Below are 27,555 nucleotides of genomic sequence, written 5' to 3' on the forward strand. Positions count from 1 at the left end.
AGAGGCGGATTCTGTGAAGGTTCATGGGGGTGGCAGGTTAGAGTGGATGAGTAATAGGGTTGTGTGTGTCCTGCATTGTTTGGTGGGTTGGACGTATGGCCCAGGAGGCCCCTTCCAACTCTATTGTTCTATGATTCTATGTCTGTTCCTTATTTGCCCAGTGCTCTCTTCCATAACTGTCTGTCTCTAACGTACCTGCCTCGGGCACAAAGGACTGAGCTGTTATCTACCTCCTTGAAATCTTTTAAATATTTGTACACATTTGTGGTTGCGCCACCTCTCTCTCTCTTCCCCCTCTCCCTGCTAAGCGAATCCTGTTCATTCAGCCTCCGTGTGTCATTCAGCAAAACCCTTTCATCATTTTCACTGGCTCCCTTTCAAGCAACTCATTCCTCGCTTTCTTAGCTGAATGGCGCACTCAGCTCCTGCTGTGGCCTAATCAAAGCCGAAGATGGCGTTGTGATTAATTTTTATGCGCATCTCATGTCCCTGCTTGGGGTGGTGGTGGGATGGGTCATGGGAGTATGCCATGTAGAAGAGGCACAATGGCTTTGTGCTCCCAAGGCTGTATCTCCTGAGAGTTTATTGCAATTGTTGTTCACAAAAACATTGGGGGAATAAAACTGTTAAGGTTAGTGATTAATGGCAGACATTTTCCAAGCTGTGAAAAGAAGTAATTAAAAGAAACAATTGAACCCAAAGGACTTGCTTTTCTAGCAACGAATGATCATACTGCATACTTAGGATGTCGTGATACTGCATATTTAGGATGTTGTGATGCTATTTACTAATTTGTTACTAATTTACTTTCTTCTTATATCTGCACACTTATCATTGTTCCATTGCCTGAGGAAGTGTACATGCCATGGAGAGCTCACACCTTGTTGGTCTGAAAGGTGGACTCAAATTTTGTTGTATAGAACAATGTAAGTGTGAATAATTGGAAAGGCAGTGTATAACCTAGAAGCATGGGAATCACTACAGGAATGCCAAGAGAGAATGTCACCAGGAGGCTTCATTGTTGCAATGGAAGATGCAACAAGGTAAAGGCCATGTTTGTTGGAGGGTCAAAGAATGGGGGAGTCCTTATGGAGCTTTCTCTGGTCATGCATACTTCACATTAGGGGCCAGACACATTCTTGTGGCAAACACAGAGCTTTACATACTGGGGTGTTCACATGGTCTCGGTGCCAAGTTAAGCATCCAAATTATGAGAAAACCTCCCTATGAAAAGACCCATAGTCCATGATGAAGGCTACCCAGGGATTATAATTGGAGCATATAATAAACATTTGGTGGTAGAATGCCATCAAGTTGCAGCTTACTTAAGGTAACCTTGGTGGATTATCAAGGCAAGAAATGAACAGAAGTGGTTTGCCATTGCCTGCCACTGCGTAGCATCTTGGACTTCCTTGGTGGACTCCAAAACTGCCCCAACTTCACTTCCAAGATCTGATGAGATCTAGTTACTCTGGACCATCCATCCTCTTGAATAATGCCATTTAAAGACTGGAACATGGTGTAGTTGCCATTGAGGGGGACTACTAACAATGGCTCCCCATAGTATTGGTCTCTTTCTGGCCCATATGGTTTATAGGAACTCAATAGGAACTCAGCTGGTTGCTCAAGATGAGCAACCAGCGGATAGGAGGCCCTGTTGTGTCCCCCCTCCCTTACTTTTTCACCACTGTTCTGTCTTGGGTTAGCATGGAGATCTTAGCCTAGGATTGAAAGCTTTTTTTACAATCCATGTTGTGCTTCTTCTGATAAAAACAGTTTCCAGTTAATAAATAATACCGCATCATATGTACTACTGACAAAAGATTGGATCCAGCAGAGCTTTTCGGTGGACACAAGGACATGTTTGCAAAACTTTACATCCTGGCTGTAGCACAGAATGTTCTCCCACAACATTCTGGGAGCATTTCAGGCTGCACCAGGTGAGAGGAAAAGTCACGTGCTCCTTGGATGGAAATCCTTTCATCTGTTGAAATGCTCTGATGGATCCAAGCTATCGTTTATTCAGGTTGTGAATATTCAGAATTCGGCTTTTCGGCTCGAGCAATATTCGTTTCTAACTTGTGCTGCAAATGCCACGAAGCATTGCTTGGTACAAGATTGCTTCCTTCAACAGGTTCCACAAAATAACAGGAGCTAGACTCCAAATGAACTGGAAAAAAACGACTTGTTAACGGGCTCCTCTTAGAACAACTTTTAATGATGAAAACAAACAAAAAAACCCCATTCGAACATTTTCACTGGTGTCTTTTATTAAGTAATGCAAAATACAGTACTAATTATGACACTCCATGCATCTGAGACAATATAAATGCAAGCCTACAGAAAAATAGGTGACAAACCCTCAATTAATGTTGAGGTAGTGTACAGGGGCAGAGTAGAAACACAGCGGGACAGACGAACCAAAATATCCGTATGTGCATTCTTTTTAATTTCCCCCCCCCTCCTAAATACATCTGTATTAAATAACTCAGCGGGTCATTTCAGTTCCATTTCATTTAAAAATAGATTTATTTGTGTTTTTTTTTAAAATAACATCACCATTTCTCGTATGTCTTGCACTGCACACCACCCACTTTTTAAAAAGAATCCTAAAGGGGTTTGAATTTTTTCCTTGGTGATAAGGGATTTCTCTCTCTCTCACTCTCTCTCTTACCCTTTTCCTCCAAGAGATTAGGCACAGGTGGCCTCATGCACAAAAAATAAATAAGAAACCTATCCGAAGGGGGACAAAAAAGGTCACTCAAAGCGCTCGAGAGTACTAAGGACAGTCTAATAAATACCATTTTTGTTTATAAAAATATATCAGGATATAAAAGTGGGCTCAGGGTTGGTATCCAAGATGGAAAAGTCATTGTGTGAAAAGTGCTGAGTAATGTTTTTCATCAGAATTGGGCGGGCGGGGGTGGGGGAGGGGAGATTTTCTCCTCCCTTTTAAAACAGTACCATTGTGAATATGAATCTATATTGTATAATAATTCTGCTTTTCTCAGCCTACCGTACACTAGGAATATCAACGGCCACCTCGGTCAATGTGGTCTGTCTTCTTATTGCAGCTTTGGAAGATGTCTAATTCAGGAGAGTCCCGTACAGTTGTGCTTTTGTGAGGCTATCCTTCCGACTCAGGCCGGTACTCCCAGTCCGTTGGAACTGCTGCTGTTTGCTATGAAGGCTCGAATGGCTTCCTTGATCCATGGAAGACTGAAGGATCTCCGACGCCTCCATTGAACTCTGGTTGAGGGACTCGGCCGAACTGTTTGGACTGACATCGACGTATTCTCTTTTCAAGACCGGGCTGCCTTCGATGCTTTTGCTACTGCACACCTGGACTGTGATCCTCTCGTTTTTTTTGTCCCTCGACTCGTTTGCTTTGTAGGAAGCCAGCTTGTCCTGTTTGCAACTCGGGCTGATGTCGATATTCAAACCACTGTCTGTTCGCAGGAAGCACGGGTCCACGAGCCTGCTTTGACAAAGATCGTCTCCTTCCAAGAAGCTCTCGGCTTTGTAACTGGCATAAATGGGGCTCGACCGGCTGTCGGCTTTCTTTACGGGGCTCCGGTAATACTGCTCTGAAAAGCTGCAGGGCGAAAGCCTGCCACTGTTTCTGTAAGAATACGCCCCGATATCCTCAACACTCAGCTGCCTCCACCGCCCTGGCAGGTCCTCTTCGGACAGGTGGGTGTTCCTGCACTCGCTACGCATTTTCTGAGCCGATAAAGCTTGCTGAGTCGTTATGGCCGAGAAATGATAAGGCTCACTTGAGTAAGGCGACATAGTCCTGGTGAAGGTCGGGGAGTCCTCGTTGTCGTCGGCCAGCTCCATGTGCTGAACGGATTTGGACTTGGCGAAACGCGGGCTCCCCTGGTGGTCGTAACCTGAAGATGGCTTTCTTTCAAACATCTCCTCGCGGCTGCTCATATAAATCGCCTGCTGGGAGGCGGTCAGCGTGCTCGCCTGGGCGTTCTCCTTCTCCTCCGACGTGACGCTGAAACTGGAGTAGGAGCTAGAGGTCGGCAAAGAGGTAACGTATTCTGGGAAAGCTTCGTGAGAGAAGCTGGAGTGGAAGCCATCTTCTTCCACGGTGCTATCGGTGGAATTCTGGGACCTCAAAAAGCCGACGTCTTTCACCTGCATGTCGACGCTCTGCCTCCTTTCCCTCCTCCTCTCGTCGGGGCAGTAAAGGGCCGTATCGCTGCAGTAGATGTCGGACTTGTACTGTGGCCTGGGGCCAAGCTTTCCCACAGAGTCTTGGAAGGCCATGTCTCTAGCAGATGGGCTCGACAAGCGTGAGGAGAGGCTGTTTGGGTCAGGCTTCTCTAGCACTTTCGCAATGACGCAGGTCGGGATGTTGTCCGCGAATGATGTGTGGCATAGAGGTACTGAAAGGCTGCACCCGTGCTTCTCCAGGTGGATGCTCACGCGTTCCTGAAATTCAGTCGGCAGCTGGAACACACAGGGAAAGGGGGAGGAAAGAGGGGTCGAAGTCAGTGGGGTTCTGCCAACGGGGCCTGCACTGCGGTTCAAAGCCACTTTGGAATCGAAAATAATTGATGGAATGGGCAGCATTTTCTGGGCAGCAATACCACCTCCCTCACCAGTGCAGATCTCTAATTTTCCACATGCACTAGAATCATAGAATCATAGAGTTGAAAGGGGCCTCATGGGTCATCTAGTCCAACCCACTGTACTAGGCTGCACATGGAGGAGAAGTGGGAAATCAAACCCGGCTTTCAAGATTACAGTCTGCCACTGTTTTGGGGAGTGTATCAGACGTAGGAGCAAGGGTCTTTGGGGGGTATCTTGGGCTGCAATGGGGGCAGGCAGCAAGAAAATCATGATCCCCTGAAGGAAATCCCTTTGTCAGCGGAAATTTTCAGAGAGATCCAACCCCAAGAAGATAACCAGGTTGCATTCTTCTATGAAATATCAATTCAGGAATATATATATATATATTAGATGGCCATTTATTGATTCCAAAGATTCAAAGCAGCTCACAAGAGTTTATCAATTCCTTTGCCCTAACCTTTGTGCTTCCTTTTTAAAGCGTTTTCCTCCATGCCTTCCACAGACCCAACATTTTAAACAAGAAAACACATTTGCAGATAGACTCAAGATGCAAATTTTGAGCATTCCCATTCTAGCTGGTGCTTAGGTGTTTAGTCAAGGGCTCTTTTGTAGCGTTGACTGATTCATGTCTAGGATATGGTCAAAAAGCAGTGCAATATTATGAAATGTACGATTGGCATAGTTGTTGTCTGATCAGCTCGGACATATCAAACATGACTGGTTTGACATTAAAATCAAACCTAAAGAAAGTTTGGCTTGTTGGGTGTCATACAGTATAACCTTATGTCGTGCTGTGACCTTCTGTGCACACTGAGAGGGGCTGTGGCCCAGTAGCAGAGCAGCTGCTTGGCAAGCAGAAGGTTCTGGGTTCGATCCCCAGCATCTCCAGTTAAAAGGGATCAGATGGTAAGTGATGCAAAGGACCTGAGATCCTGAAGAACTACTGCTGGCCCAAGTAGATAATACTGACTTCAATGGATCAGTGGCCTGATTCTCTCTCTCCCCCTCATACTGCATTCAAAGGTTCTGTAATGGGGTGTCTACACTACCTGCATGACAATGGGACACTCTTATCAGAGTTGGGAATCTTAAGATGCCTCCCTTGCAAAACTCTAGACAGCAGTGCGTTAAGGCAGGGGTAGTCAACCTGTGGCCCTCCAGATGTTCATGCACTACAATTCCCATGAGCCCCTGCCAGCAGGGGCTCATGGGAATTGTAGTCCATGAACATCTGGAAGACCACAGGTTGACTACCCCTGCATTAAGGCATGCCAACCTAAAAGTGAGGAACATTCAATTATGAGCAGTAATCAGGAAGCTCTCCAAGTGGACTGATTCAGTATAGGGCAGTTCCATGAGTTCACACTGACTTCAATGGACTAAGGATGTATCTTTGCGTAGAACTGCCGTCACAGCTGACCCTCTTCTATGCGCCCAACTCTGTAGTAGTATGATTGCTTACAAGTGCCAGGAAAGAGAGAGATACGTATCAGTGTTCTTGAATATTTCCAGAAATGGGACCCACACTTAGGGCCTCTGCAGTGTCAAGGCCAGGAATGTGAGCAACACACCAAGTGAGTTAGGGACAGGAAACACTTGCCAAATATGAGGAAGTGAAGCAATTTCCCTGCCCACCCAAGCTCTCCCTTGTTTTCTCTCTTTCTTTAACCCATCCGTCCTTGTCAGCTGTCCATCGCTTCTCACCTGCACTCACCATGTGGAGCCCCTATCTGCAACCCCTCCAGCTATTTTAGGGAGAAGGGGCTACACTGAAAACATGTGGTATTGAAAGGCCAAAGGTAATGGGAGCAGGCTTGGCCAGGTTGCGGATACATTGCCTTGGCTGAACCAATACCCAAGTGGAAACATGACCAGACCAGGTGGACTACTTCTTGCACCAAGATCGTTTGCCACACTGAGGACTTTCTGCCCTACACAATCTAGGGCTCAGAAACTGGCTGCACAAAACCTTATGGAAGGATAGATGGAGATATAGAAGAAGAGGAGTTGGTTCTTATATGCCGCTTTTCTCTACCCAAAGGAGTCTCAAAGTGGCTTACGTTCGCCTTCCCTTTCCTCTCACTGCAACAGAAACCCTGTGAGGGAGGGGAGGCTGAGAGAACCCTTAAATTACTGTTCAGTCAGAACAGCTGTGGCTAGACCAAGGTCACCCAGCTGGCTGTATGTGGAGAAGGAGCAGGGAATCAAACCCGGCTTGCCAGATTAGAAGTCAGTGCTTCTAACCACTACACCAAGCAGGCATAACAAGTTTGATGTAGCACAGGCACCCTTTCCCTTACATTTCTGCCAGGGCGAAACAGAAAAGTTGTGCTGAATCCAACCCAATATATGCAATTAAATCATAAGCTACCTTATTAATACTCTAATTTCATAGATGCATTTAAATGAAAAAAAATTCTTATTTCCCTCACCCCCAATCTCTAACGCCGGCCCTCACCCGAACTCTAACCCTCTAAATCTCATTCTGGTGCTGACCCTTTAAGCATGACCTGAATCAGCTAACCCTAAATGTAATGTGAATAAACCCTCTGAACCTACATTGTCTTTTTTCTTTTTTGCAGTATTTGCTACACAACTCGACTGCCAAAAAGTGGCTTGTGGGAAAATGACTCATTACCATGACAAGTGTTGGTGAAATGCTTTGAGGGTAAAGGTCCTGCATTCAGCTTCCAGGCTTTAGTTCTTTTACGGAACAATTTTGCAGGGACAATGGGCTAATGGATGCACATTATAGCAATTCATTCGTCTCTCTCACCAGCTACTGCCAGCCTAACATTTAGACACCCAATGCTCTGAAGAAGAAGTTGGAAGGAATTAAAATGTATTTGGATGTGGAAAATGTCCCGAGAGCAATTCAACATGGACCGATGTACTGGGGTAAGCAGAAAAATCCCTATAATTTCCAGTTTCCCCAGAGACTGAGTGTACACAGGGAAGAGAGTGGGAAAGCAAATTTCCTCACATTTCTCCCATGGCTGTTAATATGTAACCTGAAGCAGCCGAATGTGGAGTTGGTCTTGTATTTGGTTTGTGAACACAAAAATAGGATCGGGTCCGAAGTTCCCATGGAGAGCTATGCTTTCATCATTACCCAGAGCCCAAGTTAGCATTCTAATTTGTTTTTCAGTTGACAGAAAGGTAGCCAGTTATTCTGGGTTCTTCCCTGCATAGCCCATCGTGAAATTCCTAGGGTTGGGGAAAGGCCCCAGACTGACCTCAAGATCAAACCTTGGCTGATGACTACTCTCTGCACCACTCCCGGGTTAAATGAAATGTTGTGACTTTGTGAGCCCACAAAATGGTGTGGAAATACTTTAAGAGAGGCCATAATGGAACAGGCCAATGGCCCATCAACACTCTGTGTGAAGTAATGGCCTAAACCCAGGTGCCATCAAGTGGCCCACCAGACCTCCCCCTGTTGCCCCCCCCCACAGCAGCAAGAGCACCACTTTCCTAGACACAGCGCTCCATCTATATCTTGTGGATCATAGCCTCTATCTTCTCTTAAAGCTATGCTTCTAGCTGCCACCACTTCCTGTAGCCGTGAGGTCCACATGTTTATTACTCTTTGGGTAAAGAGGTAATTCATTTAATCTGTCCGAAGCCTACTGTCCATTCATTTCATTGAGGGCCCACGAGTTCTTGTACTATGAGAAAGGGAAAAAAGTACTTCTTTCTCTACCTTCTCTATCTCATGATTTTGTAAACCTCTACTGTGTTTCCCCGAAAATAAGACACGGTCTTATATTTATTTTTCCTCAAGAAGACATACTATGGCTTATTTTCAGGGGGTTTCTTATTGGTATTTTGAGAAGTTGAAGCCATCAACAAAGGTGTTTGTGGGGGGTGAGAGAGACCCACAGACTGTTGCTGTTCAGTGCCGGGGAGCAGCAGCTTTACTGGTATTTGTGGGGGGTGAGAGAGGCCAGCGCTGTGGCGTGGAAGGGTGGGGTGCTGATGTTGGCAGCGCTGTCCCTGTGTGCGGGTGCCGGCTGGTGTACTGGTGCCAGTTCCGCCCCTCCCCTCCATGCCACGGCGCTGGTCGCCTAGGGAGTCCGTGGGTGTGGAAGCGGCCGCAACCCTACTGCAGACTGTTGCTGGTTGGTGCTGGGGGAGAGAGAGACCCACAGTGCTGAATAAAATGGCAGCCACAGCTTTACTTCTATGGTGTATATTGTGCAAACTTAGAAATCCTGCTTCAGCTTATTTTATGGGTATGTCTTATTTTCAGGGAAACACAGTATTATGTCACTTCTTAGTCATCATTTCTCCAAACTAACAAGCCATAACCTCTTTAACTTGTCTTCATAATGAAGGTGTTCTTTTAGTTGTCCTTTTCTACACCTTTTCCAATGCAGTATATATTTTTGAGGTGTGTTGGTCAGAATTGTATACAGTATTCCAAATGAAGACGCACTATAGATCAATACATGGGTGCTATGATACTGACAGATTGGTTTTCAATTTCCTTCCTAATAATCCCCAGCACAACACCTGCCTTTTATTGCAGTCGCACACTGAGTTGACATTTTCAGTGAGTTATCTACCATGATTCCAAGGTCTCTTTCCTGGGGTAGTCTGCACGGGGCTTTTTACCCATTCCCAGCTCGAATAAATCCCTTCTGTCTACACTGAATTCAATTTCCATTTTGATTTGGGGTGCTTTAAATTTCCCCTCTGCAACATGCATGATTGATCTGGAGTGACCCTACCTTTCCCTTGCAATATCCAGAACAGGATATAAGCCTTGATATTTGAAAAATTGTCATCAGTAAGTGTGCAGATTTCTGCTTTTTGCAAATTAATTTCCTGCTCCGTTCCTTCGCAGCAAAGCAGTCTTCCCTGATTGGCCAGGGCATCAGTTCAATGACTTTCTGGTTCCTCTTGCAAGGCTTCCCTCCCTGTCTTAAAATGACTGCGCTCTAGTAGCCCTGCAGTCTCCAATCTTCTCCCTTCCCCCCATTCTCCCTTTCCCCATTCAATCCTGCTATGCTTGGCTCCCCTCCCCGCTCTGAGCTTTCCTAATCAAATGCAGAACACTTTCTGTTTCAATGGGGGGGGGGGGATAGAGGAAGACCTGAGTTCAAATCAATCTGAATTCAGCAGGATCCACAATGGAAAAAAATAAAGTAAGTGCAGAATCAGCCCTGGTCTGTCAATACCAGTTTGGTCCCCACCATATTCATAGTTAAGATATTTGGCTCCAATGTGTATTTGCCCACATTGACCCTCATTTTTCACATTGATGCCCACCTGCCCAGACTTGAAAGATCCCTCTGGAGTGCCTCACAATTTCATGCAATCCTACCTTCCTGCCAAAAAACTCCAAAACACCATGCAGCGGAACTGTTCTACCCCGGCTGCATCCATTGGGAAGCAGAAATCTGGGGCGGACCAAGTCCGCTGACAAAATGTGTCCCCTGTGGCCCACATTCCCTTTAAAGTTTAAATGCTTTTCCCTTCCCATTGCAAATAATAATGGAGGATGTGGGCACCTTCTTCGGGGCTCATAAAATTGGACCCCTGGTCCTATTTTTTCAACCTTGGAGGTTTTTCTGTGAAGAGGTTCCAGCAGCTATGCTGCAAATTTGGTGCCTATACCACTAATAACAGCTTCCCCAGAGAACCATATGCCCCTAATATATTCTCCTTTATAGCCTATGGGGACCATTGACAATAATGGTGCACATAGGCTCTAATAGAATTTTAAAAATGGCATTCTTGAACATTTACCAAATATGAATACCATACCAGTATTGGAATTTGGGAATATCAGAAAATACTAATATTTTTCAGGTTCAATATACTCAAACCCCCAAAATGATGGCTTAGGGTTGCTCACTTGGGGTTTTTTTGCACACACTTATTTTGATTTTTTTTACAATCAGAGTAGTTCCGCAGTGGAATAGGCTGCCTAAGGAGGTGGTGAGCTCCCCCTCACTGGCAGTCTTCAAGCAAAGGCTGGATACACACTTTTCTTGGATGCTTTAGGATGCTTTGGGCTGATCCTATGTTGAGCAGGGGGTTGGACTAGATGGCCTGTATGGCCCCTTCCAACTCTATAATTCTATGATTCTATGATATAATTTATATCCAGGAACCACTATATGCCACTGATTTTCCTCATCCCATGAAATTCCTTCCACAATGTCTATGATCTCCTCTGACATTAAACATTCCAGCTCCTCCATTTTACCTTGGACATTTCTAGCATTTGCATATAAACATGATTTCCCAGACACATTAGACCTGCAGCTTTCCTCCTGTGGCCTCTAGATCTTGCCAGGTAAGCCTGACCTAATTGCTTTCCCTCTAGAACAGTAACAGCTACCCCTTCATCTCTTAGAGGTGAGCCATCCAGAGCCAGAAACATTTACTTTCTTGTCACCTTCCCCCCAGGATTTCGTTTAAAAATTGCTCTGCCTCAAACCCTATCTGGAATTATTGCTTTCAGAAGCCACTTAGGGCTTGTCTGTTAGATGGAAGTTGGGGTAGAGAGACCCCCATGGGTCAGACCACGCAGAACGCTATCTCATTTTCAACAGTTCTTAGAACTCCATCCTTCACATCCATCTATCTTGTTGAACGGGCAAGGAGGCACTTAACAGTGTGGGCCAAGACTCAGCAAAACATGGGAGTGTAGACAAACTGGAGTGTGTCCAGAGGAGGGCAACAAAGATGGTGAGGGGTTTGGAGACCAAGACGTATGAGGAAAGGTTGGGGGAGCTGTTTAGCCTAGAGAGGAGATGACTGAGAGGGGATCTGATAACCATCTTCAAGTATTTAAAAGGGTACCATATGAAGGATGCAGCAGAGTTGTTCTCTCTTGCCCCAGAGAGACAGACCGGAACCAATGGGATGAAATTAATTTAAAAGAAATTCCGTCTAAACATCCGGAAGAAGTTCCTGACAGAGCGGTTTCTCAGTGGAACAGGCTTCCTCGGGAGGTGGTGGGTTCTCCATGTTTGGAAATTTTTAAACAGAGGCTGAATAGACATCTGACTGAGAGGCTGATTCTGAGAAGGTTCAAGGGGGTGGCAGGTTACAGTGGATGAGCGATAGGGTTGTGAGTGTCCTGCATAATGTGGGGGCTTAGACTAGATGATCCAGGAGGTCCCTTCCAACTCTGTGATTCTATGTGTTATTCCAAAAAAGCAATATAGAAAGAGCGGCTTCTTTCTTCCCACTGATAGCCTAATGTGGGTATTCTAGCCATCCTCCTGCCTTACCTATACTGGCAACTCTTTGCAGTGGTGCTGACAGTAATTGTGATTAGATGCTAAACAGTAGGAGTAGGAACAGAGAGCGGCAGGCTCAAATCCCCATAAAATAATGAGTCTCACGGGGTGATATTAGAGTGATCTCTCTCAACCTAACTGTGCAATCCCATCCAGTTTCTCCAGTCTTAAGACCACTGGAATCAAAGGGTGAAGACTGGAATGTTCAGCCTGGAGAAAAGGAGGTTGAGAGGGGACGTGATAGCCCTCTTTAAGTATTTGAAAGGTTGTCATTTGGAGGAGGGCAGGATGCTGTTCCCATTGGCTGCAGAGGAAAGGACAGGCAGTAATGGGTTTAAACTACAAGCACAACGATATAGGCTAGATACCAGGAAAAAAATTTTCACAGTCAGAGTAGTTCAGCAGTGGAACAGGCTGCCTAAGGAGGTGGTGAGCTCCCCCTCACTGGCAGTCTTCAAGCAAAGGTTGGATACACACTTTGAGTAGGGGGTTCTAGTTGGTAGCCAGGGGTCAGGGTGTCAGTGAGATGCTCTGGTTGGTAGGCAGGATGAGCATTCAAAACCTGGCAATAAAGGGCAACAAGGACCTAAGCAGGCATCTTCTTCTAATCCTGATATCGTAAGATATTTTCTCTAGAAGGTGGTGAGATTTCTAAGGAGGTGGTGAGCTCCCCCTCACTGGCGGTCTTCAAGCAAAGGTTGAATACACACTTTTCTTGGATGCTTTAGGATGCTTTGGGCTGATCCTGCGTTGAGCAGGGGGTTGGACTAGATGGCCTGAATGGCCCCTTCCAACTCTAGGATTCTATGATTCTATGGAACAACTCTGCACAGGACTGCACAGCCTGCTTGTAACGATGGGGGTAAAACCACTGGGTTGGAGAACTAGGAATGCCCTCCTGAGTTCACAGCATGAAGGGCAGGATCTCATTGTCTTTTCAAGAACGGATAGAAAATGGTACCAGAGCATTAATGTGACTTCGACCTGATGTCTGTGTGGATACTTTATTTTGCTGACTTAATTGTTCCTATCAGTGTAAACATGTGAAAACAAGGGAGGGATCGGCAGCAAGCACTCTTCTAATTTTGTCTTCCTGGCCAAGCTTTTCTAACAAGCTGTTTTAAGGAACATCGCTCGGTGTGCATCATTTGCTTGTTGATTGATAGTTGTAAGTCATAGGAGGAACAGTGAGAACAAAGCAGAAATTAATAGTACTTATCAGGCCCACACCAAAATATATACTTTTTCCATTTCTGCTGAAGACCAGCTGAGGACAAGCAGGAGAAATGATCTCTGTTCTTTCTAGAAATTCTCCTGTCCACAAGTATGAAAGTGCAGGTGGTGTTGACTGTATGATAAATAAAATGGATTTTGAACAATGAACTGGCAGAGAAACTCCCGTATTGTCAATGTCTCACATTTTGTAAGCTACCGGGGCTGAAGTGAACTCCAGCTAGAAATAAATCCCTATCCTACACATTATTTCCTCAAGGGATATGGGAGAGCTACTTTGTTATGTTAGAAGAGCAATAAAATTACAATAAAATGCAATGTCTTGCTTTCTGTAAGTTTTGATTTTGGAGTACTTTTGGATACTAGTAGTGTTTCTGTAAAAGAGTAGTGTACCTTTAAGAATATTGCTGTGGGGCCTGTTAAGATTTTGTATTTATACCTGGATAGTAGCCCTAAACCATTGGGAATGTTTTTTGACTGTCATTCCCCACAATACAGAACCGGTGGCCTATTTATATATATAAAAATTGCTTGGTAAGAGTATAAGGTAAGGTGGGATACTACAAACCGGTTATGGAGGTGTGTGGGAGTAATTCTTTACTGCATTGTTAAAACTTAAATTTAATTTTATTAATTTATACATTTTTGTATTTAGGAATCAACCACTGAAGAAAAATTGTGAAAACGGAGTATATCTAGAAACCATTTTGGTTGGTCCTTAAAAAATTATTGATATATAAAATTTATTACCAATTGCCTTGGAAAGGTTCTGTTTTTCTCTGTTTATGTTAGAAGAGCAGTCAAAAATTCAGGGAAAATCTGAGACAAGCCTATGAAGCGATGTAATGTCCTAGAAAGGAGGACTGCTGTTCACTATTTAAGAAGGAAAGATCCAGTGAGGAAAGACCTTCCTGAGAACCAATGAGTGCTACAGGCTGGGTGGATGTATCTTCAACTGTTGAAAGTAATGCTCCTGTTTAGGTGACTTTGGACAGTGCCGTAACCATAGTGTTTACTGTCTAGAACCACTGTTCCCCTTTTATGACATGGCCCTCCTGTTTAGTGCTGATCATCCAATTTGATAAATCCTGAGAATCTGTCACCAGGATCCACAGACATGGACGTGTACAAAGCTTTTCATCCAGGGACCTTCTTGCTCCATCCCTGTCTAGTATCAGTTAGCTCCCTCTTGCTGGGCTGTTCCTGGAAGGACACGGATCTATCCTGGCCTAAGATAATTCTTGATAGTTTATAGTCTGTGGTATAACATAGGGGTAGTCAACCTGTGGTCCTCCAGATGTTCATGGACTTGCTGGCAGGGGCTCATGGGAATTGTAGTCCATGAACATCTGGAGGACCACAGGTTGACTACCCCTGGCATAACATATTTCAATAATGGGAAGGATAATAGTGGGGGAGTATCACTGCTTTTCAAGAAAATAGAACTTCTAACAGAGCTTCTGCTTATGTTTCTACCCATCCTAAGTTTCAAAGATGATAGTGACATGAGCTAGTTTGCCGGAAGAGTGGTATAGATATTGAAATAATTACAAAAAATAAATGACCAATGAATTTTCTCCAGCTTATGGAGTTCTCTTCAACTTAAGTGGCTTTTCTGTTGGAGAAAGGTGCCAAACTTTGCTCAGTGAAGTGGTAGGATAAAGGAAATCCCAAACAATTCTTTTCTCGCAAAACCCAGCCTAGCTGTATGCTGCCTCAGCTCATCCCATCTCCCTAATTTGGTGCATCGGCTGCTTTCTGGCTTCTTTAAACATTCCAGTCCATGTAGGATCTATCTATGCTGGGTCAACCTGAATATCATTTTAGCCTAGAACCTTGGAATGGATACACTAGTCTTCATATATCCCTCCTGACGCCTAAGGAGCCTTACTCCAACATAAGCACAGGAAGGGCCACCCACATACACAAGGAGAGGGAGAGGATCCACCACTCGGTCTTCCCCAGTAGCTAACTGGGAAATTCACAAGCATAACTAGATGGATCTCTGGCTCCTCTGGGATCTGATCATCAGAAGGTTGGCCAGATCTGGCCTTAAAGAGCCTGCTGAAGAATTCCGAAGATACTTCTTCACTAAGGTGACCAGATTGTCCCACTTTTGGAGCGGCATCTGGGGGCACCTGGCAAATTGTACTTACATTGAAATTAAAAAATATATATATTACAATACTATTTTTGCATTCTATGCAAATTTTTGTTGCTCCACATAGACCAATTTTTTAATCAAGAACCCGCCTGGTCAATGGTGTCCCGCTTTACTAATGTTAAAATCTGGTCACCTTATTCTTCACTATCATGGTCTCTCTCAAGACTTTCTGCGGGGCCTTAAAATGGTTGACCCCAACAATTCTCCCTTTAGTGACATCCCTCCAGAAGTCTTGATCTAGGATCCCAAGCCAACCCCTTCTTCTCCATGTTTGTAAGTGAGCACTACCCTCGTAACTAAGCAGGATATGCTCACCTAGCAAAATCACTCCCCTCCCACCTGGGTTGTCTCCCTTATACATTTTCACCACTGCTATCTTCTGGTCCTTCCTTGACTACACATGGCAATAAACCCACCCCTTTGGCTTTCTCCCTTCCCTGAAGAGCAGTAGCAGGCCACGGCAATAGCCACGTTATTGCATCTCAGAGACATGTATTTTTGTTTACATTACCTCGGAAAGCTTATGCGCCCTGTCGTAATTCTTGCTACATTGGAGCAGCTGAGCAGCTAAATTGCAATCCTTTCTATAGAGCTCCTGCAAAAACAACACACAATGATATATAAAAACAAGCCCGAGGTTTATAGCCAGCAACTCAATCTGTGGAGCACTTCCTGTTCTTTGAAAGTGCATAATGTGCTTAATGTCTCAAAATTCAAGTAAGACATTGATCTGGTCTGGGATAAAAAGTCCTGAACAGTCCATTAATATAACAAATAAAGGTCATAAGATTGGAGGTCTTCGTAATCCAGTGCTGGGACCTAACCTAGACATGGGACTACCTTTGCTTTAAGGATGTCACATTTTTAACTAGGACCACCAAGTCATTCGTCACAAACAAGAACAAAGAGACAGACCTCTACTGGGCAGGAACAAAGTAACAGGTGCCGTGGGTCAAAGCAGAAAAGTGATGCAAAGAGTATCACTCAAAACATCAAATGTTATGGCACATAAACCAATCACCCAATATACGCTATCTAATATCAGGTAACATGAATGTCCGTTGTAACGTCAAGTGAGTGATATGTGAGTCAATTTGTTATTTACCACTGATGATACACTGATGCTCTTCACCTATATTTAATAATGTATCTACTTCCTCGAGTTTCATTGAGACATAATGTTGTGGTGTTCATGCTCACTCACTGGTGTTAGTTACTGTCAGTGCCATCCTATGCAGAGTTACACCCTTCGAAGGCAATTGCCATTAATGACTCAAACTCAGAAAACCTTTATTGGCATAAAGGTAAAGGTATCCCCTGTGCAAGCACCGAGTCATGTCTGACCCTTGGGGTGATGCCCTCTAGCGTTTTAATGGCAGACTCAATACAGGGTGGTTTGCCAGTGCCTTCCCCAGTCATTACCGTTTACCCCCCAGCAAGCTGGGTACTCATTTTACTGACCTCGGAAGGATGGAAGGCTGAGTCAACCTTGAGCCGGCTGCTGGGATTGAACTCCCAGCCTCATGGGCAGAGCTTCAGACTGCATGTCTGCTGCCTTACTACTCTGCACCACAAGAGGTTCTTTATTGGCATAAACATACATAACCCATGGAAACAAAATAGATTAAACAGTATTACGTTCCCACTCTTGCAAACTTAAGCTATTTGAAATATGCTTCCAAGGGCATCAGCTACCCTGGCAAGTTTAATGGGATCCTTTTCTGAAAGCATTGATTTGATGATGAGGGATTTAGAGTTGACTTTGGAATTTAAATCCCTCAAATATAACTGGATTGAAGCTCTTTGGGGAGAGAAGACTGGACGCTCCAAAATAATATGTGGCAGTGTGTCCGGGACTTTACAGCCATGTAGACAAAGTCTTTTTGGGGCAGGAATCTGATGGAATTTTCCCCAGGACACACATGAGGGAAAGGAGTTGGCTCTGGCATTAATGGATTCAGAAGGGTGTAGTTCTGCTCGTGAGGTGGGAGAAGAAAGACAAGTACATCTTAAGGAGAGTACTTTCTTAAAGAAGAGTACATCTGCCCATCTATCTCCAATTTTGCTATATTTGTTTCTTTCATGATATTTACACCAAAATTAAACCCAAACAAATGGCAACCGTATAAACTTAGCTCGTTATTCCATTTTTGGTCTTTGATCTGCTAAAAACGTCATTATTTTGTATACTAATTTGCTGCTCACCCTCTACCTACATGTAGGAACTTTAATTTCAGTGTATCTGAAGAAGTTTGCGTGCACACGAAAGCATACATTATGTATCAAACTTTGTTGTTAAAGGTGCCAAACTCAGACTTTATTCCACTGAAGTTAATGGATGTAGAAGGGTGTAACTCTGCTTAGGACGGCATTGTAAGAATTGTATTATAATGAACTAACAGAATTACAGTGGACGAGTGTGTGGTTGAGTGTGTGGTTGACCATTTCAGCTGCATAATTATGGGTATGCGATCACATAGTCATTTTTCTTATTAAAGACTGACAGACAAACACCTTAATAGCTTGGATGCCACAGATGCTATTTTTCTGCCCCCAAGCATTTCCTTTCTGCTCTAGTCAAGCTGAGTCAAGCTCCAGTCAATGTGCATTGTACCTTTGCATCCTGAGTTCCTTCTCTGCAGCATCCCTCCCACCTTCTGACTCGGATATCTCCATTTCGACTTGTGTCTGATGAAGAGAGCTTTGACTCTCAAAAGTGTACATCCTGAAAATCTTGTCATTCTCTAGGCAGGATTTCCCAACCATGGTACTGTGGTACCATATGGTATCGCAAAGACCCCTCAAAGGTACTGCAACATGCAGGGTTCAAAATGGCGGCCAAGGGTAGCCCTCCTACCCTGTGCCTGTCATTTCCAGCTCTGAATGAAGAGGTAAGAAAAATGTTTTTTTTTTTTTTTAATTTAAAGAATTTATACTCTTATTTGGGCAGGTTGACCCACTTCCTCCTGAAGTGGCCAGTGATGGGCCTTGTAAAGGAAGGGGAGCCCCCCGGCCATTTAAACCTTTGCCACCCAAGGCTCCTCTCACTTCTGGGGCTTTGTGGCAGGGAGGTGTGGCCAGGTGACACCACTTCCTGGGGCTTCGACACCTGAAAAATATTTCAGTGGTACCTCCATGGTCAAAAGTTAGAAAAAGGCTGCTGTTAGGTGCTACTGGACTCAAATTTAGCTCTTCTACTGGAGCTTATGTGCACTGGGCTTTTAAAGCTGGTTCGGTTCAGTTAAACAAAAGCCATCTGCACTTGATACTGATTTCCAGTTGGGATTTTCCCCCTCATCAAAAGACTTATTCCCCAGCATATCCAAGAATGGATTTCCCCCATTTTATCACTATTCTGAGTGCAGATGGGCTGCTTCGTTTAGGACTTCCCCTCCCCACCCACTGCAGCCGCGCCTTCAGGACAGACATTGTGCTGAAGTTTCCCCTGATTGGTTGTTAAGTAGCAGGAGCAGCCCCTTTGTTCTGTTCCTCCATTTCAGCTTTGGCTTGATTTGTCTAAATTTCTGTGCTGTGGAAGTATTTTTCTGCTTTTCCTGGCCCCTTAAGTAATGCCATAATCACTCTTATCAGAAGGAGTTAAAGATGAACCTGTGGTTGTCTTCAGATGCTGTCCCTTCTCTCAGTCTGATGCACTTGCAAAAAAGTCAGTGACATTTCTGAATAGGGCCACAGGCAGCCAGCTTCAACATAGTCAAGATATCTCAATTAGTAAATGACTTGCCTTGATACCATAGCTTTATGAGTTCAAGGCTGGCTGTGGGTCTTTTTTCCCCATGCAGGAATTTTTATTTCGTTATTTATTCACATTGCTTTTGAAAAGAAAAATAAATTAAATAAAACTCCTGTGTGGGGGAAAAAAGACCCACAGCCAACCTTGATTCCATAAAGTTGTAGTTGCAAGGCAAATAGCTTACTAACTGAGCCACTATAGCTGTGTTACGGTCCTGGGTCTGTGGACTGTATTTGCAACATCTAATGCTGTTTGTTTTTAAAACAAAGAGATCCCAGTGTAAAACTTCCCCAGAAAGAGGGCGGCTCTGGGGGGGGGGGCGTTTCTCCCCCCCCCAAAGGAATAAATAGCCTGTCTTGACTTCTGATATTAATGCTTATCAGATCACTTAAGGACGAAGCACTACGATGGAACCACCAGACGTTACAGGGGCTTCTCCTGCTGGAAACCAAACAATCAGCAGAGACCAATCAAACAAAGGGAGCTGGGAGAAAAAAAGTCTCCATGATCAGCCCCTTCAAAAACTGACTTTTCTGGTTTCCAGGAAGAAGAGTCTATTTGGGTGCAGATTACAGCACTTTGGTTAATGCTCTTCCCATTTGGGGGAAGTGATTGTTGTAGATCTCTGGCAAGATTCGAGTCTGAATCAAAGAGAAACCAGAGGGACCGAGCGTGAAAAAAACATGTGGGTGCAGAATCAGTCAAGCAGACCGCCCTGGCTATCTCCTGAGACTAGTTTGGATCCTGCATCTTCTTTCCACTCAGACTCCTCTTAGTCAATTGGGGGGGGGGGGGCGATCGCTGCAGCTTAAGAGCACATTCCTCCTGTGCTAGGCCCTTTTCAGTTCTTTGAAAGACACTAATTTTACATAACCGGAAGAGTCCTGCGCCAAAACAAAGCACTGTGGCTGTCTCTGCAAAGGATGAAGAAGAATGCTTGCAGAAGCAAGGTCTAAGATTCCAGCCACTGTCATTGTCATCTCTTACACACAATAATTTCCAGTGTGGGATGGAGTTTCCAGTGTGGGATGGAAGGAAGAAAAAGAGTTGGTTCTTATATGCTGTTTTTCTCTACCCAAAGGAGTCTCAAAGAGGCTTACATTCACCTTCCCTTTCCTCTCCCCACAACAGACACCCTGTGAGGTGGGTGAGGCTGAGAGAGCCCTGATATCACTGCTCGGTCAGAACAGCTTTCTCAGTGCCGTGGCGAGCCCTAGATCACCCAGCTGGCTGCATGTGGGGGAGTGCAGAATCAAACCCGGCTTGCTGGATTAGGAGTCTGCATTCCTATCCACTACACCAAGATGGAAATCAATAACATACAGTAACAATGACCAAGTGGACTGCATTAAAAACAAACTCAAGCAAATGGTTCTTTCTTGCCTCAAGATGCTCCTTTTCGTCCTTCCCAAACACTTATTTGGGAAAGAGAAGGAAGTTATGACTCAAGGTCACTTGGGCAGACAATTCCCCATCACCAAAAATATGGACAAAGTCCTATGCCACTCAAAGGTTAGCGAAACATCTTTGCTTTCAGGTGGGCAGAAGGGTTAGTCTGCGGTGGCAGAAGAACAGGAAAAAATCCTGGCCAGCAACATTTCCCAGGGTTATACACTTCACTCACATTAGCTTATTCCCTAGAAAAAATTTTTCTTAGCCTTTAAGATGCTAATTGACTCAATATTAGGTTCGAAACATCTTAGGGACAGTCATAAATTACCATGAGGAACACCGTCTAGAAACTATGCCTTGTCTAGGGAAAAAAGTGCCAAAAGACGAGCAAGTTCTTGATTTTTTTTGGGGGGGGGGGGGAAGGTCTTCCCAAAAAAAGGAATATTGAATTAGAGTTGGTGGAGCTGTCAGCAAACTACCTGAACTGAGAAAAGTGCTTCAGGATGGGGAGTTTGGAGTTGAAAACAGAAAGGGAAGTCTCAAGCTTTCCCCTTATTCTCAGTTCCTTATTCTCTGACCTTCCCCACCCCTCCGACTGCATCGCACTGCAGCATTTTAAATATGTGTTAGCCTTTCCAAATACATGTTCTGAACACCACTGCAGGCAAGCCACGGAGAATGGTGATTAAGTGCTTACTCCCTCCTCTGCTTCCAAGTGCCCACTTCTGAAAGGACTGTTGGGTCTACCATTACACAGCTTCATGTATAATCTACATTTTGGGACATAATAGCACTTAATGGGCTAAGTTTAACTTTGGCTGCAACCCGCTGAGTGTCGGAGACAGAACCGAGACATTTCAGAGCCTGGGGCAGGAAATCCAAAATGGCACCTTCAATAACGGTAAAAATATCGTACACTAAATAATGCAATTTCCCACCCATAACTAGTACTCTAAGATCAGGTGATGCTTGGAGGTGGGCTACCTTACCTGGCCTAATGGAAGAGCAAACTGAGATTATATGCAGGGGAAAAAAGAGTGTCATGCATGAGTGGAAAATAGACAACATACAATTTGGAATGACCTTGTTAGGAATGACCTTAGGCAGCTTTTACTGTTCTTGGAATACGGTCAAATGATCATTCTCTACCCACTCCTATAATTATAGGATTAGAAGAAAACCTCTTAAGAATAGTCACTGAGGCAGATCGACGGAGAAGGACAAATGGAGTAATTAATAATAGTGATAGACATAACAACTTGGTATTTCTGATCCCATTATCCATAATTTCATCCTCCTATTTTTGTGCATGACCATGACAAATTTCTGCCATTCAATACTTACATTATCTTCTGACAATTTATCAATTGTCACCTTGGCTTCTATTAAGTGGTTATTGAGGGCCATTATTTCGTGGCTTAAAGCTCTTTTTTCCTCTTCATAATGTTGACCCTGTGTGCGAAAACAATTCAGTCAATGCTTGTTTCTCCCCCTCAAGAACTGCCACTGAACACTGTTTTACGAGACAAAGAGAAATATAATTCTCCCCTCCCCCTTTCAGAATAGATTACCAGCTACTTTCACATTCCTACCCAGTAAGAGAGGATAGGGATAGAAGACCTGGACTGGAAAAAAATGAAAAAATGGGGGCAATTTCACCAGCAAGGGTAAAATCAGGCTTAACTTAAATCAACCTGTAACAAACAATGCAGAACACTAGATTGGTAAGAAAGTACACCAAGTTTCTCTTCCGTATTGTCTGGACCAACTAAATGTGATGGCATCCTCATTGCTGATATGAAGATGGCGGACAGCATTTTAAAGACAAAATGCCATGAAGATCCAATCCTGATTGGGCCTGCAGCATGACGTTTTTGCCCCCCCCCCCCGGCCGCACTTTTTAAAGGGTTGAAAATTACAGTTTTTATTCACAAAGGGAAAAGAGTAGTTGGGATTGAGGAATTACTACACATTTTACAAATCAGTTAATTTTCAGTTTCCAATTCTGTTTTTCAGTTGTGCACAGGCTTTTCTTTCAGGTAATCAATTTTTTAAAATTTTATTGAGAGGTTTCTCTACTGTGTTTATATCCAAACACATTTGATTTACTAGGCCACTGTTTTCTGAGGGAACTAGAGCTCTGCCTTACACACACCTATCTGAGGAAATACTCCCCTGATTTCCCCTTGCTACACAGGGCTACACTTTCTCTTTCCTAGAAGGTTTCATCTCACATTTGGGCTTAATTCGGGAGACTCACCTGTCTACCCCAATTATTTCTTTGTCCAATGACTGCTCTTGCTGGCCAGACTCTGTGTGGATTAGCCGTATAAACTGAAAACCCAGTACTCTCCTCAGAGGAGTTTTTCAGCTAAGGATCTGAACCAGACCTCTCTCTGACCAGATCTCTGTCTTCCCTCCAGCCCAAAAACAGTATATCAGCTCCCTTCTCGGTTGTGGCTGGCCAATCAGAGAGCTCTCAACAACTATGCCTAGTGAGGGCATTTAAAATCTTTATCCCCTCTGGGTTGTTGTCCCTTCAGCACTTGGAATCTGCTTTTCCGGGTGAAGTCAGTCATAGGAGAGAGAATAGTTACCCGTTCCCTGCCAGAAAGAACTCGTCTCTAATAAAATAGCGACTCAAACAATGAAAGAAAGGATATGTTGGACTCTTCTCACTAGCCAAAAGACTAAGGGGCACAGGGTAGTCAAATCCCTTCCAACAGAGCAAGAATGCCAATGAAGGTAATTCAGGCTGATGCACTACCTGTAAATTCTGTCGAACCAATTGGCTTCCCTTCCCTTTCCGCTCCACCTTCCTTCCCTTGTCTGTCTTATGGTTTTAGCTTGCACACTTATGATCAGGGCTTGTCTTTCTTTATCACTGTGATCCACTTCAAAGCCATGTTTGAAAAGTGAGATATTAAGCAAATATGGGCCTGAAGCATCCACATGTCTGGACCGCTGAGATCAAGACTATGGAAACAGTCCCCACGACAAAGGAGCACAAGCGACACTGCCCTGAGCAAGCTCACTAGAGGACAGAGATGTTGATTGTACCATCCTACTTTAGGCTGTAGGTGGGAGAATTGTAGCATGCATCCAAACAAGGGTCCCCTGATGGAATTTCCAGTTGGCCATTTCTGCCCATTTCTCACTCCCACAGCAGACCCCCACTTTGCCCCATGTGCACTTCTTGAAGGTCTGTAGATCCCCACAAACAAAACTGGGAAAGGGAAGGAATCAGGAAAATTCCAGCCTGCAAAGAGTTAGGCGAAAGCATTGGTGTCTGGACGCTGTCATCTTTCTTTCTTTCTTTCTTTCTTTCTTTCTTTCTTTCTTTCTTTCTTTCTTTCTTTCTTTCTTTCTTTCTTTCTTTCTTTCTTTCTTTCTTTCTTTCTTTCTTTCTTTCTTTCTTTCTTTCTTTCTTTCTTTCTTCCCCTCCCTCCCTCCCTCCCTCCCTCCCTCCCTCCCTCCCTCCCTGTCTATCTATCTATCTATCTATCTATCTATCTATCTATCTATCTATCTATCTATCTATCTATCTATCTATCTATCTATCTATCTATCTATCTATCTATCTATCTATCTATCTATCTATCTATCTATCTATCTATCTATCTATCTATCTAAAATTCTGTTTTCTCCCTGACATTCTTGTTTCTCTGTCCATCATACTGTATCTTCTGAATGGGTCAATAAGTATAGTTTTGGACTGAGATAAAATTCACCATCAATATATTATTGCCCAAACCATGATCCATTTCCAAATAAAAGGAGCTACCCACTTATTTCTGCTTGAAGTTCTCATTAAGTTATAGTGAAGAAGAGTTAGCTTTTATACTCTGTTTTTAACTGCTGAAGGGGTCTCAAAGCGGCTTACATTCGCCTTCCCTTTCCTCTCCCCACAACAGACACCCTGTGAGGTGGGTGAGACTGAGAGAGCCCTGATATCACTGAAGAAGAAGAGTTGCTTCTTATATGCCGCTTTTCTGTACCCGAAGGAAGCTTACAATTGCCTTCCCTATCCTCTCCCCACAACAGACACCCTATGAGGTGGGTGAGGCTGTGAGAGTTCTGACATGACTGCTCAGTCAGAACAGCCCAAGGTCACCCAGCTGGCTGCATGTGGAGGAGCAGGGAATCAAACCCACTTTGCCAGATTAGAAGTCACCCCTCTTAACCACTACACCATGCTGGCTCTCAGGAGATATGAGAAAGCCTGTGCTAGTTCTTCTGGCAATAAATGCCAGAGGAGAATTCATGGCTAGTGATGTTTGGGGGCAGTACTTCCTAAGAGTTGTGACATCAGGTTTCTACAAATGTAATTGAACCATGCTATAATCCTTGTGAGGTGCCTCCTGTGCTGGCCCCGTCTTTCCATCCCCTTCCTTCCTGGATGGGGTCAAGCAGACTCTCCCACAAGTCTCAAAATGGTAAGGAGCAGAGATGGGCACGAACTGGGAATATGTGGTTCATTTTGCTTTGTAGTGTGCCTGGTTCATGAGCTATGAACTGCCATGAACTCTTAGGCATGAAACACCTCCCGTCCCCTGAATGCAGGGATTCTAAGTCTGACTCTCCTCTACTTGGCCACCATGTTTAGTGAGGCTTGGATTTAGGGGGCCAAGTTACAGCCCCGTACAGAAGGTGCCCCTAGGTAAGTGCTTTCTGCAGAAATGACAGGCATCGGATTAGGAGAGTACAGAACAGATCTCGTGCAAGCTAGAGATATAAAACTTGCTGCAGACCTCCCCTTCATGTTTTCCTATATGCCCAGTGAGTTATGTGCAGATTTGGCTTCAGGGGTTCAAGTTATGCCTCCCCGAAGACAATTCCCCCCAAGAAAGTGCTTTTGGGGGGGAATGTCAGGCACAGGTTAAAAAAACATATAGACTGAACTCCCCACAAGCTACACACACCAAACTCAAAGGGGACCCCACCCTGCTTCCCACTCCCTTACAATCTCTCCAATTGAGCTTGAGAACATTTTTCTTGTCCCCCAAGAAAAGTAATTCCTTATTGGAACAGACATAACGATAGAAAACATAGTTCTTCCGAGGTAGGTCTGTAGGAATTTAATTATGTGGGCCAACTCTGGCTTACATTTCTGTGTCTTCAGAAATACATTATCTCTGCCCTCTTCTCCTGCACTTATGTCATTCCACTTTTTCTTCTCCATTTTAAAAATCTCTACAGGTGTTTATATTCCTGCTAGCAGCAAATTTCATCCCCTGAGGGAAGGCGTCCTCACATTTGAGAGGTGAAGAGCTTCTGTGAAGATTTACTTTTGTCAAATATATCCACAGCTTATCTTACATTTCCTTTCCCCCCCTCCCCCTTTACACTTATCTGAGGTAACTGTGGCTCAACCTGTGCTTCAGCATCCATTAAATATTAAGCCCAGACGGATGGAGGTTCAGCACAGAGCCTTCACTGAAGCAAGAGAAAGCTCCTGGTCCCCAAATGAATCCTCCACTCTTCATGGAGTGGAGAGGTTAGACCAGGGGTAGTCAAACTGTGGCCCTCCAGATGCCAGCGTTTGCTGGCAGGGGCTCATGGGAATTGTAGTCCATGGACAGTTTGACTACCCCTGGGTTAGACAAAGCCAGAAGTTCTTTGAAAGGTGGAGCTCTCCTTAGAACGGTACATAGCAGGCAATGTAGTTTACCCCTAAGAATAAGGGAGAGGAAGGTTCAAATCCGTCCACGGTTCAGCCATGGAATTCATGGGATGACCACACCTACCATTATCGGCTCACGGTTATAGTAGGTTATAGTAGCAGTTTCATAGGGTTGCCAAATCTGGGTTGGGAAATTCCAGGAGCCTGGGGAGGGCGGGGTTTGAGTGGACCTCCGCAGGACACAATACCATAGGCCAGTGTGGCCAAACTGTGGTTCTCCAGATGTCCATGGACTACAATTCCCATGAGCCCCTGCTAGCAAATATTGGTAGGGCCTCATGGGAATTGTGGTCCATGGGCAACTGGAGAGCCACCATTTGGCCACGTCTGCATAGCGTCAACCCTCCAAAGCAGCTCTAAGCTGCCCTGGAATTTGCTTCTATTTGCTGCAATCGACCAACCGTGGCTTTCCCTGTGAATGCAGAATCAGTTTATTAATACGCTCCTAGACCAGAGTAGCCATCCCTGTGAAATCACATCACAGTGTTTCTCTGACAATACCCACCCCCTGCAATCCTTGCTTAGAGAAAAGCTTCTGGCATTCAGAACCTCAGCCCACACCTCCCCTTCCTCGCTCATGTTTATTACAACAGAACATGAATGATTAGCTGTAATAGGGATACTTGACTGTACTTCAGCCTCCCAAACGCCTCGTGGGTATCAGGATAAACACAGACTTCCATCATTGCACTCCCTGAACTCATTTGACAGCTGACAGCGACGGGAGCCATTTGTCTTGAGGGCCCTGAGCAAAAATCAAGGTTAATTGTCTGCTTCTGAGTGAAGCACAGGGCGATGATAAACAGGGATGGTAAAAACTGAACAGGGGTGACAGGCACACATTAAGGCGACTCTGGGGGTGGTTTTAAAACACATCAAGGCAAGTGCTTTTGGTTTAGTGTCCCACTCAGCTCAAAATACCCAGGATCAATTTTGGAATCTGGTTATTAAGAGCATGACTTGGGGAGAAGGGGGGGGGGGAAGAAAGCATCTTCCCCAGACAAATTCACAAGTTTTGAGGGTCAAAAGCATTAAGCTGTTTAGATAAATTCAGGTGTGCAGCTATATCGGTCTGATGTAGCAGAACAAACTTTTGAAAATTCCCCTCGTCTTTTTGTGAATGGCAGCTGAACCCAAAGGACCGATGAGCTCTATTATCCTGGCAAGGCAATATTTATTCTTCCTTATGCTACATATTTGTTGGATATCTTCATGACGCTGTTTATTAATTTGCTGCTAATTCACTCTCTCCTTATAGCTGTACTCTGAAGATCCCTATTTCATTGTCTGAGGAAGTGTGTGTGTGCACAGGAAAGCTCACACCTAGAATAAAACTTGACCTTAAAGGTTCCACTGGACTCAAATTAAGACACCTAGTTTGGCTTCAGTTCTCTCTCTCTCTCTCTCTCTCTCTCTCTCTCTCTCTCTCTCTCTCTCTCTCTCTCTCTCTCTCTCTTCACACACACACACCCCACACACACAGAAGTTA

At 44.4% G+C, this 27,555-nt stretch overlaps 1 protein-coding gene across 7 annotated transcripts in view; it reads right to left on the reverse strand.

Moving 5' to 3' along the window:
- Window positions 1-2,251: 2,251 nt before the first annotated feature.
- The window catches only part of BEGAIN (brain enriched guanylate kinase associated), a 287,735-nt gene continuing 262,431 nt past the window's right edge, over window positions 2,252-27,555 (reverse strand). For 3 of the 7 annotated variants that reach the window (XM_077323692.1, XM_077323693.1, XM_077323694.1), the window contains 3 exons: window positions 21,728-21,835; window positions 15,752-15,835; window positions 2,265-4,461 (listed from right to left, as the gene is read on the reverse strand). In XM_077323692.1, coding sequence (XP_077179807.1) covers window positions 3,088-4,461; window positions 15,752-15,835; window positions 21,728-21,835 — 1,566 coding nt within the window. In that variant the 3' untranslated portion in view covers window positions 2,265-3,087. Of the gene's footprint in view, window positions 4,462-15,751; window positions 15,836-21,727; window positions 21,836-27,555 lie in introns of all 7 variants that reach the window. The other 4 variants (XM_077323688.1, XM_077323689.1, XM_077323691.1 and 1 more) reach the window with 4 other exon arrangements.

This window comes from Paroedura picta, chromosome 2, assembly GCF_049243985.1.
Source record: "Paroedura picta isolate Pp20150507F chromosome 2, Ppicta_v3.0, whole genome shotgun sequence".
Classification (NCBI taxonomy): Eukaryota; Metazoa; Chordata; class Lepidosauria; order Squamata; family Gekkonidae; genus Paroedura; species Paroedura picta.